Here is a 22,551-nt window from a genome sequence, read left to right on the forward strand (position 1 = left end):
GACATACCTCCAACAATGCAGCAGTCCCTCAGCGCTGCAACAGAGTGTTCAGGTGCTCAGGTCCTGCTGTGGGACTTGAGCAAAGAAGCTTATGACACAAAGATGAGTGTGACTAACTGAGCCAGGGTGGCGCTGCTGCCTCACAGGGCCAGCGATCTGGGTTCGATTCCCGGCTTGGATCACTGTCTCCCCGTGTCTGCATGGGTTTCCTCCAGGTGCTCTGGTTTCCTCCCATAGTCTGAAAGACGTGCTGGTTAGGGTACATTGGCCGTGCTAAATTCTTCCTCAGTGTATCCCAACAGGCACCGGAGTGTGGCGACTAGAGGATTTTCACAGTAACTTCATTGCAGTGTTAATGTAAGCCTACTTGTGATTAATAAATAAACTTAACTTTTTACTTTTTAAAGCAGGGGAAAGGAGAGAGACAAAGAGCAGGGTGTATTTTTACAGTTTTGTTTTGTCTTGAAATCACTTACAAGAAATGAGACTTGCAACTTTTGTTTGTTCTTGTTCTTTTACAAGAATTTTCCCAATGTTTACAAAATTTTACCAAAAAACCCAACACGTTAAGATACTAAAATCAACCACAGTACTACTTCTGTATATTATTTTAGCTTATGAAAAACTGAGGGGAGATCGGGAACTTGAAGTAAATCCATTTAAAAACAGAATTGGTTCACAGTGAACTAAAACTAATTCAAATCAATTAAACCTAACCTTTAAAGGGAATGTAGTGGCATAAGGTAGCAGCATAAAGCAAAATACTGCATGTTCTAAAAAATCAGAAAAAAGGACAGTAAATGGTGGAAACATTCATCAGGTCAGGCATTCTCTGGGGACAGTAAGTAGTCTCACAACACCAGGTTAAAGTCCAACAGGTTTATTTGGTAGCATGAGCTTTTGGAGCATTGATCCTCCTTCAGGTGAGTGAGGTGAGCCACTCACCTGAAGGAGCAACACTCTGAAAACTAGTGCTACCAAAGAAACTTGTTGGACTTTAATCTAGTACTGAGAGAAAAACACAGGGTTTTCTCCTTTAACTCGTCTCACCTCCTCCAAATAAAACGTGTAGCTATGGGCACCCACATGGGTCCCAGTAATGCCTGTCTCTTTATGGTTGTGCGGAGTATTCCCTGTTCCAGTCCTACTCCAACCCCCTCCCACAACTCCTTTCTCAGTATATCAACAACTATTTTGGTGCTTCATACTCTCGTCTGGGCCTGGATTTATCAACTTTGCTTCCAATTTCCACCCGTCTATCACCTTCAAAGGGTCCATCTCTGACACTTCTCTTCCCTTCCTTGGCCTCTCTGTCTCCATTTCTCGTGATAAACTGTCTATTAATATCCATTACAAGCTCACCAACTCTCACAACTACCTCGACTACTGGTCTTCACACCCCACATCCTGTCAGGCCTCCATTCAATTCTCTCAGTTCCTTCGCCTCACTGCATTTGTTCTGATGATGCCATTTTCCAAAGCTGCCAATATGTCCTTCTGAGCGTAGAGTGTCGAAATTTGCTGATGACACCAAGATTGGGGGAACGGCAAATTGTGCGGAGGGTGTGGAGAGTCTGCAGAAGGATCTAGATAGGCTGGGCGAATGGGCCAGGAAATGGCAAATGGAATTTAATGTTGGCAAGTGTGAGGTGGTCCACTTTGGTAGGAAAAATGGTAGGAAGGACTATTACTTACGAGGCGAAAAACTGCAGCAGGCGATGGTACAGAGGGACCTCGGGGTCCTTGTGCATGAGTCGCAAAAACCCAGCTTGCAGGTGCAGCAGGTGGTCAGGAAGGCGAATGGGATGCTGGCCTTCATAGCGAGGGGGATTGAATATAAAAGTAGGGAGGTCTTGCTGCAGCTGTATAGGGCATTGGTGAGGCCGCAACTGGAGTACTGTGTGCATTTTTGGGCGCCGCACCTGCGCAAAGATATTTTGGCCTTGGAGGGAGTGTAGAGGAGGTTTACTAGGCTGATACCGGAGTTGATGGGGTTGAGCTATGAGGAGAGGCTGAATAAACTGGGCTTGTACTCGTTAGAGTTTAGAAGAATGAGAGGAGATCTCATTGAGACGTATAAGATGATGAATGGGATGGATAGGATAGAGGTGGAAAGACTCTTCCCGCTCAAAAAAGACAATAGGACTAGGGGGCACAGCCTCAAGATAAAAGGGGGGCGGTTTAGAACGGAGTTGAGGAGGAACTTCTTCACTCAAAGGGTGGTGAATCTCTGGAATTCTCTGCCCGTTGAAGTGGTGGAGGCTGCCTCGCTAAATATTTTTAAGACGCGGGTTGATGGGTTTTTGATAGGAGAGGGGATTAAGGGTTATGGGGAGAGGGCGGGAAAGTGGAACTGAGCCACGACAGATCAGCCATGATCTTATTGAATGGCGGGGCAGGCTCGAAGGGCTGGATGGCCTACTCCTGCTCCTATTTCTTATGTTCTTATGTTCTTCCTCAATCGTGGTTTTCCACCTACTGTGGTTGACAGGGCTCTCAACCACGTCCAACCCATCCCCTGGGCCACTGCTCTCACCACCAATTCTCCCTCCCAGAACCAGGATAGGGTCCTCCTTATCCTCACTTTTCCTCCCACCAGTCTCTGCATTCAAAGGATTATCCCCCGCCTTTTCCATCAACTCCAGCATGATGCTACAACCCAACATATCTTCCCTCACTGCCACTGTCAGCATTCCGCAGGGATCACTATCTCCAGGACATCCTAGTCCACTCCTCCATCACACCCAGCATTTCATCCCATGTCCATGGCACTTCCCATGTAATCATAGAAGGTGCAATATCTCCTTCTTGCTCACCATCCCAGATCCTAAACACCCTTCCTAGGTGAAGCAATGCTTCATGTGCACCTCCTTCAATCTGGTCTGTTGCATTCGCTGCTCCCAATGTGGTCTATTCTACATTGGAGAGACCAAATATAGATTGGATAAGCACTTTGCTGAACACCTTTGGTCCATCTGCTAGCAGGACCCAGACCTTCCTGTTGCTTGACACTGCAACACACCTCCTGTCCTCCTGTCCACATATCCATCCTTGGGCTTTTGCAATGTTCTGGCAAACCCCAGCTGGAGGAACAGCATCTCATCTTCAGATTGGGCAATGTTCAGTCTGGACTGAACATCGAGTTCAACAACTTCAGAGCATCAACTCTCTCCTCCACCTTCACCCCATTTCCATTTATTTTATTTCATTTCATTTTATCTCATCATCCTTTTTTCCCACTTCCCTTTTCCAGTTCTCCATTCCAGCTTTCCTCCTTGCTCTTTTTCCATACGCCCCTCCCCCAACCCTACCCCCCTTTCAGGGCAACTGCCACATTCCTCAGGCAATCCTTTAACAATCTGTATCTTTATTCTGCCATTCATGCATTCTGATCAATTAACGGACACTTTTTAGCACCTTCTCAGCCTTCCGTATCCTCATTTATATTCCCTTGTCCCAATCCACCCCCTCCCATCCCACCTTCACCCCACAGTATAAATCTCTGCTGATTCTCTTTGCTCTTAGCTCTGATAAAGGGTCATCCAGACTCAAAACGTTGGCTCTGTTCTCTCCCCACAGACGCTGTCAGACTTGCTGAGATTTTCCAGCAATTTCTGTTTCAGATTCCAGTATCGGCAGTATTTTGCTTTAATGTTTTTATATATATATATGACAAACATAATTCATTGCAAGATATTAGGACCTATATTCTGGGTACATGAGACAAATGTTGCCTTCAAGTGGATTACCTAGACAGTGACACCAGTCAAAGTTAACACTAACAAGCTGCATCTCTTGTACGTATGCAATTCACTTTGTATGTTCCACGAAAACGAAACCTTTGTTATTAGCATGCACTGTATCGCCAAGTTAGCTTTTGTGCAGTTTTCCACCCTCCATGTTAGATGCACAATGATTTTTCATAAAATAAAAGCAAATTACTGCCAATGCTGGAATCTGAAACCAAAAGAGAAAATGCTGGAAAATCTCAGCAGGTCTGGCAGCAGCTGTAAGGAGAAAAAAGAGCTGACGTTTCGAGTCCAAATGACCCTTTGACAAAGTTCAGCTTTGACATCTGGACTCGAAACGTCAGCTCTTTTCCCTCCTTAATGATTTTTCATAGTTTACTTCAACATAAACCTATCCATATTAAACAATTGTTTGGGGTGGGGGGGTTACAGACACACATCGGGGCTCACATTGCGTGCACCTACTTCCATCTCAAAACACGAGACTGTATTAAAACTGTAGCTCCCAACCAAACACCTTTCCACGTTGCATCAGACAAGCAAGTGTTCCCTTATAAACAATTAAATGGACAGGGGCTTTTGGAAGAGATGGGGTAATTCTCATTCATATGACTGTCATTTTAGCACACGCCAATATCTGGCACAAGTGGGCAATTCTTGACAATAATATTTGAGTATTGATCAATACATTCTCAACTTTAGCCTCGGATATGTGTGCGTACAGGTAATGCTGGTTCATATGGTTGGGCGCTCTGCCAACTGTTGCCACTTAAGTAATGTTAACAGCTGAATAGTCATAAACCCCTAAGCCTTAAAGATAAGTGTTTTTTATAAGAAACATGTGTTGCTAATCACTTGTAGAGCACCTGGAAACAATTCTGCAGTTTTCCACATTGGCTTTGATGTAAGGCCCTTATGTTTCCAAAATCAATTTGAAATTAATTCTGAGGACGGTAATATGATCCGCCTGTTGTGTCATTTCATCATTTTGTTACAGCCTTTGTTTCACATATGCTGAATTTCCCACCTGGCCCAGGGTGGAATGTAACACCTGCCAATTTCCAGCAGGTTCTCTGGGGAGGGGAGAGATGTCTCTTTTTGTGTCGTTTTACATAGTTATAGTCTCTCCAACATGTTTCAGAAATTTCTTATTCAAAGCAATAAACCCCCACATATGGCTCAAGATCAGGGTAAATTCTGCTTGGTATAGAGGTGTTTTATTAGAATGGTCTCCGGTTCTCCATCAACAATAGTTTTACTGTGGCATCAGTAAGGTGATCCTGGACAGTGCGAGTGGGCAGCAGAGACTTTCAGTGCTGCTCATGTCACTCTGCATAGAACATAAACAGAGCTTCGCTTTGCATGAAACTCCACACACTGGTCCCATCACGGCTGGTGAAATATTTAATATTGCAAAAGAAATCATCATCACATACGTCTCTTCTTTCAGTTGACTGCTCAAGCTCTTTCAATGCCAGGTTTTTAAAAAAATCAACTTGGCACCAGTTACAGATATACCAAACCAACGGAAAGCACACATGATCAGTGACCCCTCCAGATGCAAGGCAACTCCAGTGTTAATTCAAATTTTAAATAGGCAGTGCACATAAACTCAAAGTTTATTTATTATTCACAAGTAGGCTTACATTCACACTGCAATGAAGTTACTGTGAAATTCCCCTAGTAGCCACACTCTGGCACCTGTTTGGGTCAATGCACCTGACCAGCACGTCTTTCAGACCGTGGGAGTAAACCGGAGTAGCCGGAGAAAACTCACGCAGACACGGGGAGAACGTGCAAACTCCACACAGTGACCAAAGCTGGGATTCGAACCTGCATCCCTGGTGCTGTGAGGCAGCAGTACTAACCACTGTGCCACCATGCCACCTTCATTTCACATTAATGGGGCATATCAATGCAAGTGTCCAGATTTTGCAGTGCTAATAATGGTGAGGCTGTCAGTGTTGTCAATTGTTGTAAAAACCCATATAGTTCACTAATAGCCTTTAGGGAAGGAAATCTACCATCCTTACCTGGTCTGACCTACACGTGATTCCTGATCCACAGCAGTGCGGTTGACTCTGAACTGCCCTCTGAAATAGTGTAATTGGCAATAAATGTTGGCCCAACCAGTGGCATCCACATCCCATGAATGAATAAAAATAAAGTTTGCCATCATTGCATTGGTAAGAGACAAAAGCAACTTTGAGAGACGTGCACAGTAGCACATAAATCTGGAAGTGTCACGGGGTCGTTCTACGCTGCTCCAGAGGCTAAGTGACTGCAATCACTGGCCTCAAAATTCAAAAGGAAGATCTAGCACTGGTGAGAATTTGGGTTGATTGCCCACTAATAACAAAATATTTCAAGCCTAGTGTTTCCAGAAGAAAAGAGCCTCTGGAGTCACTACGGCAATAATTAAAAAGTTCGAAGCAGTGAGGTCAACAGTACTGAAAGGCATTTCAACTTCCAAACTGGCTGTGGGGCGTAACTGAATTGTTAAATCATTTAATTAAGAGACTTTTGAACATTATTGGGACACCATCTTATTCCCTAAAAGATGTATAAATTTATGCCCTTTCAGATGAATATTGTTTATCAGACTTTTAAAAAATGTATAAACAGGATTTTAAAAAATATATTCTGCTCCTATGTATCTGCTTTAATCTTTTGTTCCAATGACATGAATCTATTCTGACAGATTCTGCAGCAGATAGCAGTTTAGTTTTGATAGATCCTGTGGGCGTGTCTTGTATTCACTGCACTAGGAAATCTGCCATTTTGTCTGCATTAAAGGACGTGGCAGAACCACACTGAAGACCACTGTGAAGGAATCCCCCTTCCTTGTGGAATTTTGCTCCACCATCAAATTAGGTAAGTTTGCGCTTAGGGGTCAGTGGTAAGCGCCCGTTGCTTCACCACTTAACACAAACTTCAGGCCATGGAGTATAACTTCAGCAAAAGAAAAACCAATGACAGTGTTTGTAATGGGATCTTTGAAAGTGGTCTTTCTTGCATGCATCTGAACAGTTGGTAAGGAACCAATGATGACTTGTACTACAGATACATAATTTCCTTTTATATTTAGACTCTCGGTTTTTGGCTTCACTCATTGTTTCTTACCTTCATCACTTCCAAGCGGGAGAAAAAGTGGACAGATTTGTAGGATGACAGACTGACTGTGGCAGCACATCAGAGAGAATCTCTGATGCTTTTGGACGGTTTGAAAGGAATTGAAGAGTTTTGTGCACTTTCAAGTTTGTAACTCACGAGGCACTAAAGTTGATTAAGTCAGACACAGCTAGAATAAAGTTTGTTTTATTGTAAAAGAACATTCATTAATTCAAGATGTATCTGCCCCTTAATTTTTCTAATTTCCAGCTCCTATTTCTCTTTATAATCAATCAAGTAGTATTTAGAAGTGCACTTGAAATGTCAAAGCACACAAGGCTATGAACCAAGTGCTGGAAAATGGGATTAGAATAGCTCGGTGCTTGATGGCTGGCATAAACATGATGGGCTGAAGGGTTTCATTCCACGTTATAAAACTCTATTAACTGAGAATGTTCAGCAGAAAGAGCACCAAAATGTTAAGACAGCTTCCTCGAGCTAAATTCTGCTTTTTCAATGATACTCCCTTCTAGGTCCCAGTTCATAAAATCCCTACAGTGCAGGAGGCCATTTAGCCCATCAAGGCTGCACCAACCACAATCCCACCCAAGCCCTATTCCAGTAACCCGACACATTTACCCTACTAATCCCCTGACACTAGGGTCAATCAACCTAATCTGCACATCTTTGGACTGATCCAGTTGCTGATCTATTTGCTTTAAGTACACGAAAAGGTATGAATGTTAATAACCCAATCCCTTTTAATGGCAATGTGCATTTATAAAGTGCCTTCAACATTGGGAAACATCCCAAGGCACTTCACAGGGGTATAATCAGACAGAAATAAACTTAAGTAGGATATAGGAGGTGTTGTTTTTCTATATGGCAGGGGAAACAGTTTTAATTTGAGATCAACGTTAAAAATCCAATAAACAGTTTCAGCTGACGTAGTGTGATTGGCTGACACGCCATCAGGAATGGATCTCTCAGGGCAGAAGTTCAGTGTCTGGGTGACGGTCTGACTTGGGTAGTCAGAAGCACAATTTGTGCTGTTCCTCATGTGTCACTCGTGAGGGATGTCCAGATTTTTGGTGGAAGGTTGAAACCTGGGACTTCACTGCTGGGTAAGTTTCCAGATAACCAGAAATATGAATCGAATGGTGGAGTTCTCAGCAGTTTGTAGAAATTGGAATGTGTTCCACTCAGGATTGTGGGATTTCAAACAACTGCCTTTTTTTGAAGTCCTGTGTCAAAAAGAGTGCTTTGTTAGCTGTCAATCGATGGTGCTGTTTGAGGAGGATGTGTTTCCTGCAGACATCAGGAGGTTCAATGTGGGCTGGCACAGGAAGCCACTGGAACTGCATTGATCTAAATGTTCCAGAAGTAATCCTGATGATTTGCCGGAGTTGGATATCCACCATGTGTAGCAAACAGCTGCTCAGCCAGGCTGAGCAGCCACAGGAGCTTGGTTAAAGAGGCGAGTTTTAGGGAGGCATGATAAAGGAGGGGCGGTGGGGTAACTTGGAAACAAAAGGGTGGTCAAATGCATTGAGATATTCAATCTTCTTATAAAAATATCAAAATACAGTACAGCATGGACTCAGAACTGGAGGCAGTGAATGACACTGTTCCCACACGTTAAGACTAAGATTGCAACACTCACGCATGCTCAAACCTGCTAAAGATATCAGTACATTCGTTCAACTAGGAAGGTGCTTACTATGACATTCTATAACATTTCTCCCCCATCTTTCAGTTTCAACCTTCCTTAAGGGAAGAAACATAATGAAACTCATGTTTCAACTATACATCAGTCTTTCAGGACCTCTGCAACCACACGGTGACCTGTACCACTGAGACTGGTTTCAGTGGAGTTGGACTGTGAGCACAGGGGTAGGTTGAATATCTGTGCATGAATGTCTGAGTAGAGTTCACTGGAAATCCTTACACATCAGGATCCACTTCCTGTTGAGTATCCATAGCAGCATTTTCTTCTGTTGTGTTATCTGGAACTTTTGCTTTCTCTGGGTCATGGTGTAGATGAATGTGACACTAGTGTCTGCAAATGAATCTTCCATTGGTCAGTTTCACTATCAAAGACACCGGGCCACTTTGGTTGAAAATAACTCCAAGCAGTCAACATTGGTTACTGCCAAAATTCCTTAGAAAGATGGCATCATTTGGTTTGAAATGTCTCTCCTCAGCATGGCAGTCACGTCTCACCTGCTTTTCTGGTTTCCTTCCCACTCTCACTTTGACACCTGGATGTAACAGATCCAGGTGAGACTTTGGCTTCCTGCCCTGCAGTAATTCAGCTGGTGGGAGTCCTGTTGTTGGAGGTGTGATATGATACTGGGACAAGAATCACGAGACCTGGGTTCCCAAAGTGTCTCCTCAATCCTTCAGTGTCTGAACAGCTCACCATCTGAAGCTGTCTGAAAGGGCGCAGCACGCATGGGACGCATCCCATTCCCTTGCATAAACTCTTGGAATGAATCAGTTGCAAATATTGCACCATTATCAGAAACAGGAGAATCCAGTAAACCATGAGTTTCAAAAACTTGGCGTAGCTTTTCTATTGTAATGGGAAATATGATGTTGTTCATGATATACTACTTAGAGTGTACATCTATGATGATAGAAACATACGACCCATAAAAACCCCTGCAAAGTCCAAATGAGGTCTAGGCCATGGATGATCAGACCACTCCCAAGGATGTAGTGATGCTGGTGGCACCATCTTCTCATAGAAATCATAGAAACCCTAAAGTGCAGGAGGAGACCATTTGGCCCATCGAGTCTGCACCGACAACAATCCCACCCAGGCCCTACCCTCCATATCTCTACATATTTTACCCACTAATCACTCTAACCTACACATCTCAAGACACTAAGGGGCAATTTTAGCATGGCCAATCAACCTAACCTGCACATCTTTGGACTGTGGAGGAAACCAGAGCACCCGGAGAAAATCCACACAGACACGAGGAGAATGTGCAAACTCCACACTCCAAGCCGGGAATCGAACCCAGGTTCCTGGAGCTGTGAAGCAGCAGTGCTAACCGCTGTGCTACCATGCCGCCCCTGATCTCCAAATCCTGATTCACATTAGGCCACCAAACAAATTACCTGGCTAAACTTTCATGAAAAGTTTATTTTGTGCTGGCCCTCATTTCCATTTTGTTTCTTTGTGATGTACTCAATACAGTGACACCAACTCTGTTGAAGTCTGTAGAGACTTCCTGTAAACTTTTGCTATTTACTATGCATTGAAATGATCTCAGACACACTCTGGGGTATAGAGCTTCCTTCAAGACCTCAGGATATTTCTGAATGACATCCTCTGTCATCTGTGCGTGCTTAATCTCACCCCAGTTCAACAGAACTTTATTGAGCCAATCATAACTTAGTAAACTAGACCCCTTCCCTTTTATCACCACGAGCTGTGCTCTTGCTTCTTGGTTGTCGTATATGATGTCCACTCTAATGCCCCAAGGAATGTTAGCATCTCTCCGGTGTGCATCTGAAGTTGGATTCCTGCCTGAGTAATGGTTGACACCTGCTTAGAACGCCAAGTCTTAAAAAGCATTCCCTCAGTACTGCACTGGAGTGTTGGCCTTTTCTCTTTGCTTAAGGCCTACAGTAGGACTTGAACTTGGAACCACTCAGAGGTTAGACGCTGGATGAAGAGTGACTGGGATATGCTGCTGTTTAGGAGTTTTGGATGAGGTGGGGTTTATCGAAGGTGGAGGAAGTGAGCTGACCAGCAGAGTAGGGTGCAATAGCGGAGACTGAAAATAGCTAAAGGATGGATAAGCATTTAGTCAGAAGACAGGCTGAGATGGGGATGGAGAAGGGAGATATTACTTACATCTAGTTTAGTTTAATTACAGGTTGTGGCAGTTTCTAATTAAAGTTTCCACTTCCAGACATTAACGCAGAGCATTAAATCACAAAAAAAATTACATCATGATTAAACCTAGAAAACGCAATTTTCCATTGCAATTATGATCCTTGTAAATCTGAAAAATAGTTCTTTACAAAAAATGGTTTTTTTGATGCAAATGCTTTAAGTAACTGAACTCTAACATGTTAGGTCGATGAGGTCCTAAGAAGCTGTGAAACATCTACAGCTTCTCCTTCTACTTTTAGTATTCTATATGATGGCCAACATCATGTAAAAGTCACAACCATTTTTCTGATGTTAATAAAGCTTCAAAGTCAATAGAATGTTTGCAATATTAACATTTGTTAATCCAGCTTGGGTGAAACATCATGACAGTCATTATTAGTCCTATGCGCAGCACAAATATAGATTAAAGCGGAACAGAGAATAAGACAAGGCTATTTAGATTAGTAAACCCATTTCAGGTAAAATCTGACTCATCACAGACAGAACCCAAGTACTCATGCATCTGAATTAGCATAGGGTTTTAAGTAAAATTTATCAACTCCCAAAAATAATCAAGTAAAACTTCAGAACATTAAACTAACAAAACAGCTCTCACTGATTAGTTCAGCTCAGCCATCTTGTAAATAACACATCCATAGTCCTGAAGACACAGAATAATCTCCAATTGTTGAATCCTATCTAGATATGTTCTTATAATCTTCAAACTTGTTCTTAAGTAGATAATAGAACGTCATCTTAAAAGTCATTCACATAATGTTAAGTGTTTTTTCTGGGATATTCTGTCCATGCATTAGCGAGTGCATGGACTCAGTGTTCATTTTCATTCTCGCATTGTGTGAATTGTGGGACCCAATTTGTGCACAGCAAGCTCCCACATGTGGTAATTACTAGATAATGTGCTACAGTGATATTTTTTGAGAGATTAATATTGACCAGGACAATGGGGGGAATTCTCCAGCTTTTCTAAGAAACAGTGCTAAAAATCTGACAGGACCTCAGTTTAACATATCATAGGACAGTGTAGAACTCCTTCATTACTGCAGTGGCATGTCAGCCTAGACTTTGATGCTGGTATCTCTGGAGTGGGGCTTTCATTGGGGCAGCACAGTAGCACACTGGTTAGCACTGCTGTCTCACAGCGCCAGGGACTCAGGTTCAATTCCCAGCTTGGGTCACTGTCTGTGTGGAGTCTGCACATTCTCCCAGTGTCTGCATGGGTTTCCTCCCATGCATCAAAGATGTGCAGGTTAGGTGGATTAGCCATGGCAAATTGCTCCTTAGTGTCTAAAGGTGTGCAAGTTAAGTTGATTGGCCATACTAAATTGCCCCTTAGTGTCAGGGGGACTCGCTAGGGTAAATGCATGGGGTTACGGGGATCGGTGCAGGTTCAATGAACTCAAATTCCCCCTTCTGCACTGTAGAGATTCTATGATAACTTTCAGACTCAGAGGTGAAAGTGCTATCATATTAGGTCAAAGTCTCCCAGCTCACTGGCTTTTACCCTGTTTTCCTAAAGGCACCAACTCATCCTAGGTGCCAGTTCCACAGGTGCCAGTCTCCCTTCTCTGGTATCCCACTCACGCGACCAATATTCATAAGTCAGCCTGAATATCCAAGGGTCAGCAGAATATTTTGGGGTGAGTCAGCTGTGTGAATGGAGGAAAAACTATACAATCATAGATATGGTTGGCCTTGGTCTGACACAAACAGATGTTTCTACTTCACCAAACTGTCGGGGCTTTGAAGCATCGTGAATACTAACAAGAAGGAAGTCTGGGAGGTGGAACCAGTCCTGGTACTTACGTTATCTTCCACTCAAGTTAAAGATGCTTTAATTCAGTTGTAAAAGAAGACATCCAGCTTACTATAAAAGCCAGTCTCATAGAGCTGCAATTGAACATAGTTCTCTAGCTTACAGTCTAATGCTCTACCAAGAGTCAGTCCAATTTGATATCCTTGGTTCATTGGCGTTACTCTCTATTCTAACTTTTTTCATTGATTGAAGCATATCCTAACCGCTCTAATTAAGCTCTCCGCTTATTAACTTTATTCTTTCCTAATCTTTCTGGATTTAGCTTTTAAGATATATTTATTCAGTGTCAGGCTTATTATGCCTCCTAACCTGTCTCTGTTTTTCTCATCGTTCCTACAGGTGACATACCATTTGAAGATTGGTAGCAGTTATACAATAAATCTCCCTGGCAATATCTTATCACGTTGTTAGTGATCAGGTTAAAGTGTGCCAGAAAGCCTATCGGAAATACACTCAGCACAGCTTTTCAGGACTCCTGAGTAACTGAGCACATTGTCCAAATTTCTATCTTGCATGAACCACAAAGGGAACGTGTTGATGCAATGAGACATTTAACCTGCTAATTGTTTGCAAAGGAAAGATAGTTTCAACAAAATCAAAGAAATGCACACAACAGTTGCTTATTAAACATTGAGGTACATCAACCCAGATGTAGGCATTTGTTTAATATTTGTGGATTTTCATAAAAAGTTTGATTGAACTCATAAAATAATCCGTGTTGCATCTCAATTCGGTTGTCACTGCATACTGATTTGAAGCAAATATTTCAAGTAGTTACATGCTTATAACTACTCTATAGTAAGAAGCAAACAAAGTAGAATCATAGAATCCTGCAGTGCAGGAGGCATTCAGCCCATCAAGCCTGCACCCCACCTAGGCCCTATCCCCACAGCCCGATAACCTCATGCATTTACCCCAGCTAGATTCAATATTAAGGTATTAAAAGTACAAGTTGAGGACTGCAGTTGGTGAAGTTGTCCCTTCTATGAGTTCCATTAACATTTTGCATATGATTGGGGTATATAATCTATAGTGTTGGCTCAGTTAGTGTTATTTCTTACTATTGACACCTCCAATTCACTTAGATCTAACAGGAATGAGCCATTTTTTGAAACAAGCTGTGTTTGTAGTAATAGTTACCTTGGTACCAGCCAATTCTTGGGAAAGCTCTTGTAACCTCTCTTGCTGCTGTTCCAGAAGTTCTTGCACTGTGGTAAGATTTGTTTGTAGCTGTGTCACTATGCAAGAAAAGAAATTAAATCACTTTTACTTCACAGAAGTCATCATTCTCTTATTAACTAACCTTTCACATCACCAAATTTAAACCTTCTTCATGTATCACAACTGTTTGTAAGATACACCATTCTTCGTTTCTTTCCTGCATAAATATGGATTAAGCTTTTCCAACTTACTTTTATTTTCCTACACATTCAGGTAGATAGATCAAACATTGAGAAGACAATTTAACAAATATTACATTAGCTTCACAACGAACTGTCTGTGTGGAGTCTGCATGTTCTCCCCGTGTCTGTGGGGGTTTCCTCCACGTGCTCCGATTTCCTCCCACAGTCAAAGATGTGCGGGTTAGGTGGATTGGCCATGCTAAAATTGCCCCTTAGTGTCAGGGATGGGGCCTGGGTGGGATTGTGGTCAGTGCAGACCCAATGGGCCGAATGCCCTCCTTCTGCACTGTAGGATTCTATGATTTTACCAAAGACTAAACTTGTAAGGGAGGTATCGGGTAAAAGTGATGCATTCATTCCAAAACTAGGGTCTTAAAATCTGAACAAAAGAAACAGTGAAGGTTTGAGAAGTGAGTTGGTGACGGTGGATTGGGAAAATACACTAAAGATTTTGATAGTAAATAGGCAACATAAGTATTACATGGTTTACAATAAATATACATTCCTCAAAGATACAATAAACCCAGCAGGAAAGGTAAATCAATCGTGGCTAACAAAATAGGTTAGAGATTGCATCAGCTCAAAGGAAGTAGCTTATAAGGTTGGCAGAAAAAGTGGTCAACCTGAGGATTTGGAGCAATTTAGAATCCAACAAAGGAGGACCAAGAAATTGATAGAGAAAGAGAAAAGTGAAGAGGAATGCAAATTGCTGAGAAACAGATGCACCATAGAAAGCATTCTTTCTGGTTGTATCACACAGCTTGGTATGGCTGTTGCTCTGCCCAAGACCGCAAGGAACTACAAAACGTTGTGAATGTAGCCCAATCCATCACACAAACCAGCCTCCCTTCCATTGACTCTGTCTATACTTACTGCTGTCTCAGCGAAGCAACCAGCATAATGAAGGATCCCATGCTCCCCAGACATTCTCTCTTCAACCTTCTTCCATTGGGAAAAAGATACAAAAGTCTGGGGACACGTATCAACCGACTCAAGAACAGTTTCTTCCCTGTTGCATTTGAATAGACCTACCTTGCATTAAGCTGATCTTTTTCTACATCCTAGCTATGCCTGTAATGCTACATTCTGCACTATTGTTTCCTTCTTTATCAACGGTATGCTTTGTCTATATAGTGCGCAAGAAACAATACTTTTCACTGTATGTTAATACATATGACAATAATAAATCAAAGTAAATCAAAACATAAAAGTGCAGATCAATTCTTGACAGCACCGTACTGGTTTGGACTAAGAATTAGTTAACAGAAAACAGAAAAACAGGTCAGTCACACGATGGCAGGTTGTTACCAATGGGGTACCACAAAGATCAGTGCCAGAACCACAGCTGTTCACAATCCATATAAATGATTGGATTTGGGGACCAAACATATTACCAAATTTGCTAATGACAGAAAACTAGAAGGAAATGTAAGTTGTGAGGAGGCTTCAAAAGGGCTTGGCCAGGTTAAGTGAATGGGCAAGAACATGGCAGATGGGATACGTGAACAAGTGTTAAATTATTCATTTTGCTAGAAAAAACTGAAAGATAGAATATTCCTTAAATGGTGAGATGTTGGGAACTGTTGATGCCCAATATCCTTGTTCATGAGTCATTAAAAGCTGGCATGCAGATGCAGCAAGCAATTAGGAAATCAAATGGTATGTTGGCCTTCATCACAAGGGAATTTGAGCGCAGGGGTAAAGGTGTTTTGCTGCAATTATATAGAGCCTTGCCAAGGCTGTACCTGGAGTATTGTGTACAGTTTTAGTATCCTTATCTAAGGAAGGATATAATTGCCATGAAGCGAGTGCAATGGAAGTTCACCAGACTGATCCCTGGGATGACAAGACTGCCTTAGAAGAGACTGAGGAAACTTGGCCTGAATTCTCTAGAGTTTTAGAGAATGAGGGGTGATCATATTGAAACTTACAAAATTCTCACGGGGTTTGACAGGCTAGATATAGACAGAACATTTCCCCTGGTTGGTGAGTCTAGAACCAGAAGGCACAGTCTCAGGATAAGGGGCAGGCCATTTAGGACTGAGATGGAGAAACACCTTCACTCAGAGGGTGGTGACTCTTTGGAATTCTGTACCACAGAAGGAAGCTCAACCATTAAGCATGTTCAAGATAGAAAACAATAGATTTCTGGACACTAATCACAACAAGGGATATGGGATAGCACAGGAAAGCGTTGCTGAGGTAGATGATCGGCTGTGATCTAACTGAATGGCGGAGTAGGCTCGACAGGCTGAATGGCCTACTCCTACTCTCATGTTCCAAGATGGGCTTCTTGTGCAACTCCTTCTGCGATAGACACCAGCAAATAAGCATGAAATTCGGGCAGAGTGAAGACTGGTCCTCTCTGCTGCTAGTCATTACTCTGACCAAGTAGTAGCCAGTACCATTATTAAAACTAACTTGAAGCTTCACCACTAACCAATGATAATAGATATTTCAGTGTTCAAAAAGTAAGGTGTGAAATTAAAAGATTAGAATGTTTCACATTATTCCAAAATTATTGATGTGTGCTGAGTGAAATGTATTTACTTTTTTTTTACACTGGGCATTACAGGAACAGGAATCGGAAATCCTTTTCAACTAGAAACACGGTACGATCACAATCTGATAATTTTCTGATTTTAACTGGTAAAAATTGCAAAGCATCATCTGGGTGAGAAGTTAACAATGAATTTGACCAAGTAAGGTGACAAAAGTAATATGCAGAAATTGGCATTACTATGATGCAATTGTAGATCACCATTAAATAGAACAAATGTATAAAAAACTGTATAAAAAACCTCTCTCCTTTTCTCTCCCAAAAAGCGGAACATAAACCATTTTCAAAAATTCCTATATTTTGTTTTGATAACACTGGATGAAGTTTTCTGTATGGTGGCACAGTGGTTAGCACTGCTGCCTCACACTGCCAGGAACCCGGGTCACTGTCAGTGTGGAGTTTGCATGTTCTCCCCATATCTGTGTGGGTTTCCTCTGGGTGCTCTGGTTTCCACAGTCCAAAAGACATGCTGGTTAGGTGCACTGGCCATGCTAAATTCTCCCTCAGTGTACCCGAACAGGCGCCAGAGTATGGCAACTAGGGGATTTTCACAGTAACTTCATTGCAGTGTTAATGTAAGTCTACTTGTGACACTAACAAATAAACTTTAAAACTCTGTTCAATGCTTCTTTAAGGTAATAGTGTTATTAAGATAGTCACCAACAAATGAGCTAGTAGAAGAATTAAATTGCATTATGACAATCTACACCTAATATCTATACATTTATAATCCAGGTTGGAGTGTTTCATTTCATATCTTAGGCTTTTTCAAATACATTGTGTAACATGGAAGGTACATTCCATGCAAGTTTTATTAAATACTTTTCCAATACTCCATGTATGTTAGCCACATGGATTTGATCCTTAACTACTAAATTATTACATTAACTTCTTCAAAAAAAGCTAGCGTCAGTCATACTTCTCAATTAATACTCTGCAAGAACCCTTGAAGAATGTAGTACACTAAGCTGTATAAAATATGGAATATTTTTAGAAGCTGATAAAACTGATTTTCTTTTATTGCCTTTAATTTTAGAAATGAATTAAATTTGTGGAGGAATTGGATGGCACAGCAGATTAATATTTGTCCTCATCATTTATGGGCCTGCTTTAAATCCAATACAGACAAATAGGATATACATCTTTCCAACAGCTGCTAAGGGCCTTTGTGAAAGGAGCTTCTCAGGCAAGTTCCTGGTTGATAAGAGATCTTAACATGAGACCACACATTATTCGTCACTAACTGACACTAATTGGGCAATATCACTCAATGACCATTAAACGAGCAGGAACAGAACCACACTCATTCACCTAAGTGGCAATTCTTCAAAAATGTTTTGCAATAAATTCAGTGTGTGCATAAACCCTATAAAATAAATAGCAAGTGAATTATTTTAAGTCAGTTGTAGGATATTTAAACCAAACTCTGCCTTTGATTGTTTACTTACCTTGTCATTTATTCACTCATGTTAATAAAAGGTGTAATCTAGATTAATGCACACAAGGTCTCCTGCTGTGGATTATCCAGATTAAGATATTGCTCAGTCCTTCCTGTCAAGCTTTGTTCATAACATGGGATTAAGGAAATTTGATAAATATTGGGTGATGCTGAGACCAGGGGTTGTAAATACGCCCATTGAGGAGACTACAGGACTGCAAAATGACATGGTCTATGCAGCAGATGGTTGAAATCAGAATTATTTACTCAACACCAGCACTGATATAGTGTATTTAGTGCAGTAAATATCCCAAGATGCTGCAGAACGGTGGCTCTGGTATGGTGGGCTGAGTGGTCTGCTTCTATGTTGATCCTTAAGGTGGTAAAATAAAATGCGAAAAAAGAATAGAACAACTTGAATGATATGGTGCCTCATTTTAGTAAAATATTCCTGGGTACTCAATTATAAAAGACTTGGGAGGTGAAGGTGGGGGGGAGCAAAGAGATAGGTTTGATGAAGTTTTTGATGGGTAGGAGTTTCAGGTCAAGGTGAGGAGTTGGAAGAAAAACTGTTGAATGTGATTTATTCAATCCTAACTATAATGGGCAAGCTTGGTGGCACAGTGGTTAACACTGCTGCCTCTCAGTGCCAGGGGTCCAGGTTCAATTCTGACCTTGGGTCACTGTCTGTGTGGAGTTTGCACGTTCTCTCCGCATCTGCGTGGGTTCCCTCTGGGTTGCTCCAATTTCCTCCCACACTCCAAAGATGTGCGGGTCAGGTGGATTGGCCATGCTAAGTTGTCCCTTAGTGTCCCAAGAAGAGCAAGTTAAGAGAGATTAGCAGGGTAAATATGTGTTATGGAGATAGTGCCTGGGTAAGATGCTCTGTTGGAGAGTCGGTGGGCCAAATAGCTTCTTTCTGCATTGTAGAGATTTTATGAAATGAAGCAGATTTCCTCTGAAGGCCAGAAAAGACTGCTCCCAATGCATTTCCTATTATTCCCAGAGTAATTAATTTACACATACAGCAGAGAATTCCATTTTGGATTTTACAAATTGTTGATGCCAGGAAATCAAGGTTCACAATGAAGTACCAAAGTCATTGGCTAGCCCAGTTGATGGAAATCAATTTTTATGCTGGTGTTTAAATTGGTACCTGACACAAAATTGCCTTCATTCTGTGAAAGAAAACCTTAATAAATGGGCCAAGTGACAATACATGAAGATCCCCTTGATTTATTGTAGCAATATTGGTAGCAATGCCAGAGTGACTAACATCAACAGCATGAAAAAGAAAAGGAAGTGAAGCAGTCAAAATGAGATATTATTACAGGAATCTGAAGGAGTGAGATCACATACTTGAATTCATCAACCACACAAAGTCCTCAAAAGTACACAGTGGGAGTTGTTGGTGCTAGTTCCCTCTGGCATATGTGAAGAGCAGTGAACAAATAAGCAATTTCTCCCATCTCAGTTGGATCACAATTTGAGGGGCCACGTGGCATGAACAAGATAACCAACTTGGTGGGAATGCAATAAGCAACAACTGGAAAATCAGTTGACTATGAAGTAAATAAACCTGAATGCTACTTGGCAAAGCTGAGTATTATTTCTGTTTTCTACATAATCCCCGAGTTATTCTATTGTTGGCACTCTAAATAAAAATCCTGCACCAACATTGAAAAATTAACCTGTCTCGGTTAGATACTGAGAACAAATACAACAAAGGTAAACTTCATTTGGCACCAAATACAAACACAGGCACACTAAATGGATCTCCAGGCAATGGAATAAATGAGATTACAAATAACAGTGGGGGGTAATAAACGAAGAATACATCTTTATTAAAAGAAAGGCAGAATATAAAACAAAAGCAGCAAAATACAAAACTAAACCATACATGAAATGCAATGAATTCCATAATGAAACAGTAGACTGAGATGTGATGTTTCCATTTTACTTTAAGAGCAGTGAGTGTTGCTGTCCAAATGAAGCAGCAACCTTATAGCTTATTTAACCAAGAAGCTCTTCACTGCCCATAAGATCATATCATTTCTTAGATTCTTGAGGGGTATAGACAAATGGGCAAAGTAAATCATTTAAATTATTTAGTTATGGCCCAGTTTTGGACACTGCTGGAACCTTTTCATTTTCATTCCATGCCTTTTTTTTAAGTCTATGAAGTTTAAAATGAACTAAATGGATGATCATATGATGGCGGAAACTGCTTTATTTTTCAGCATAAAGGCAAAATAGTGTGGATGCTGGAATCTGAAACAAAAACAGGAAATGCTTGAAAATCTCAGCAGGTCTGGCAGCATCTGTGGGGACAGAATAGAGCCAATGTTTCAACCTGGATGACCCTTCGTCAGAGTTCTGATGAAGGGCCATCCAGACTCGAAACGTTGGTTCTATTCTCTCCCCACAGATGCTGCCAGACCTGCTGAGATTTTCCAGCATTTCCTGATTTTGTTGTCTAACTTCAGTGTGTCCATTTTAAAGATCCAGACTGTGCCCTGGACACTGTCCAACTCTGATTGCCACACCGAGGAAGGTATGGCCTTATATTCTGGCCCTTCATTAAATGCTAACCAGTTATCCACTTTATATGTTCAGCATACTAAACATACATGTTTCCCAGTCATCTATATTTACATGGATCAGCCCGAAACTTAACGCGACACTCCAATTTGAAACAGTATTGTCTGACAGCTTTCCAAAGAGAATTTATTTTGCAATAATGTGATAGGTTTCTCCAAACAGCATTGGCAACTAATATTTATGACGTGTTGATAATGTTTTGCTTAAACTCATTGCCTCTGTTACAGAACCAACATGCTAAAAGAGTCAACAGATACTTCCACCGCTATTAGTGCCTAAAATAGGCCCTTAAACTGGCATCAACTTTATATTCTATGAAATGCAAACCCAAAATATATTTGGGGAAATATGACTGAGATGCAGAATCCATTCATACAGCGATTAAATGTTGAAAAGTCAATTCACTAACAAATTTCACTCGGATAGTTTAGAGGAAACTACTTGGATCTGAAATAGTCTGTTTGTCAATTTTCTCTCCCTCACTGACCTTATCTCAGACAGCAACTTATGCTGGAGTGTAGTTTTAGACACTAGCTGTCATTTACTATCTATGTGAGCCTAAATAATAAATGTTGGCAGCCTATTCAACTGTGCATGCCAAAAAATGCTTACTACCATGGAAGTCTTCAGGCTTGGGAAGAAACGCTTCTTAAATCTTTGCTCCTTGCCAATAACACATACCAAGCAAGAAATATTATTCAAAGTACCACAGAACTTGAGACAGGTTAACACAGAATGTTTTTCTTATATTTAAATCAGTAAGTGATTCAATTTGAATGCAGCACAGTTAGCATCAATCAGATCCTCTTTCACCTGGCTCTATGAAACCCAACTCTACACGAGGTTCCCATAGCACCCTGCTGCACAATGATGTAGATAGGGACCTCAGCAACACCTGGGTGGCATGGTGGCACAGCGGTTAGCACTGTTGCCTCACAGTGCCAGGGACCTGGGTTCGATTCCCGGCTTTGGGTCACTGTCTGTGTGGAGTTTGCACATTCGCCCCATGTTTGCATGAGTTTCCTCCAGGTATCCCATTTTCTCCCACAGTCTGAAAGACATGCTGGTTAGCTGCATGGCCATTCTAAATTCTCCCTCAGTGTACTCCATCAGGTGCCAGACTAGAGCATTTTCACAGTAACCTCATTGCAGTGTTAATGTAAGCCAACTTGTGACACTGAAAATAAATTTAAAACTTCGCACAGAAAATTCACGTCTGCCAAATTACCTAAAGGAAGGCAGCAAGAGGAAGTGAGATCATTTCTCAAAGGGCGGCAGAAGCCCAGAACATGTTCCCAAACATCTCCTTGTTAAACAACAACTCTGGTACAAATGAGAAAATAATTTACTAGCCCAATCTCACAGTAAGGGACAGGTGGTCGAAAGGAGAAGAAATTAAACTGAAAGGTATGTGAAACAGAAGGGGGGGAAGTGGGGCATTGTGAGAGAGAGATTACAGGAAGTACAAGAAACTGCTCACGAATACGTTAAGTGGGAGCTAAATACTTCTTGGTAAATTAGTTGAGAGTTTATCGTTAAGTAAAGTTCCATTGTAATCACTCAATAAATCCTGTTAATAAAGACATATGTTAAGAGTTTATTTTGTGGTCTACATCATTAAAATGTATTTGAATCCTGTATTCATCTTGCTGTGGTAATTAAGTCATTAATCACAAATACATGAAGAGAGTGCTGCCACAATTTTTGTTTTCAAGGGGAATCCACTGATTTGAAATGACAGGAGGTCGCTTATGAAGCTTGGTCCGGATTTAACCAACTGTTTTGAAGTTCGAGAGGCTACATCCGTGTTTAAAGACACAGATACACATGAAAGTACAATTCCCAGCATGTGACAATTTGATGACAATTACCAATTTGCCCACAGCTTGTTAAACTCCATATGGTTAGCAACACAAACAGCCTAGCACTTCACAGATTTCAAATAAAAATATGAATAATATGA

General features: G+C 41.3%; 1 protein-coding gene across 1 annotated transcript in view; it reads right to left on the reverse strand.

Annotated features, from left to right (window-relative positions):
• pex14 (peroxisomal biogenesis factor 14) overlaps nucleotides 1-22,551 on the reverse strand; it is a 250,478-nt gene that overhangs the window by 15,529 nt on the left and 212,398 nt on the right. The window contains exon 7 of the mRNA XM_080215025.1: nucleotides 13,727-13,824. Within this exon, the coding sequence (XP_080071151.1) occupies nucleotides 13,727-13,824 (98 nt within the window). The remainder of the gene's footprint in view (nucleotides 1-13,726; nucleotides 13,825-22,551) is intronic.

This window comes from Carcharhinus amblyrhynchos, chromosome 30, assembly GCF_965287045.1.
Source record: "Carcharhinus amblyrhynchos chromosome 30, sCarAmb.v2.hapA, whole genome shotgun sequence".
NCBI classification, from domain to species: Eukaryota; Metazoa; Chordata; class Chondrichthyes; order Carcharhiniformes; family Carcharhinidae; genus Carcharhinus; species Carcharhinus amblyrhynchos.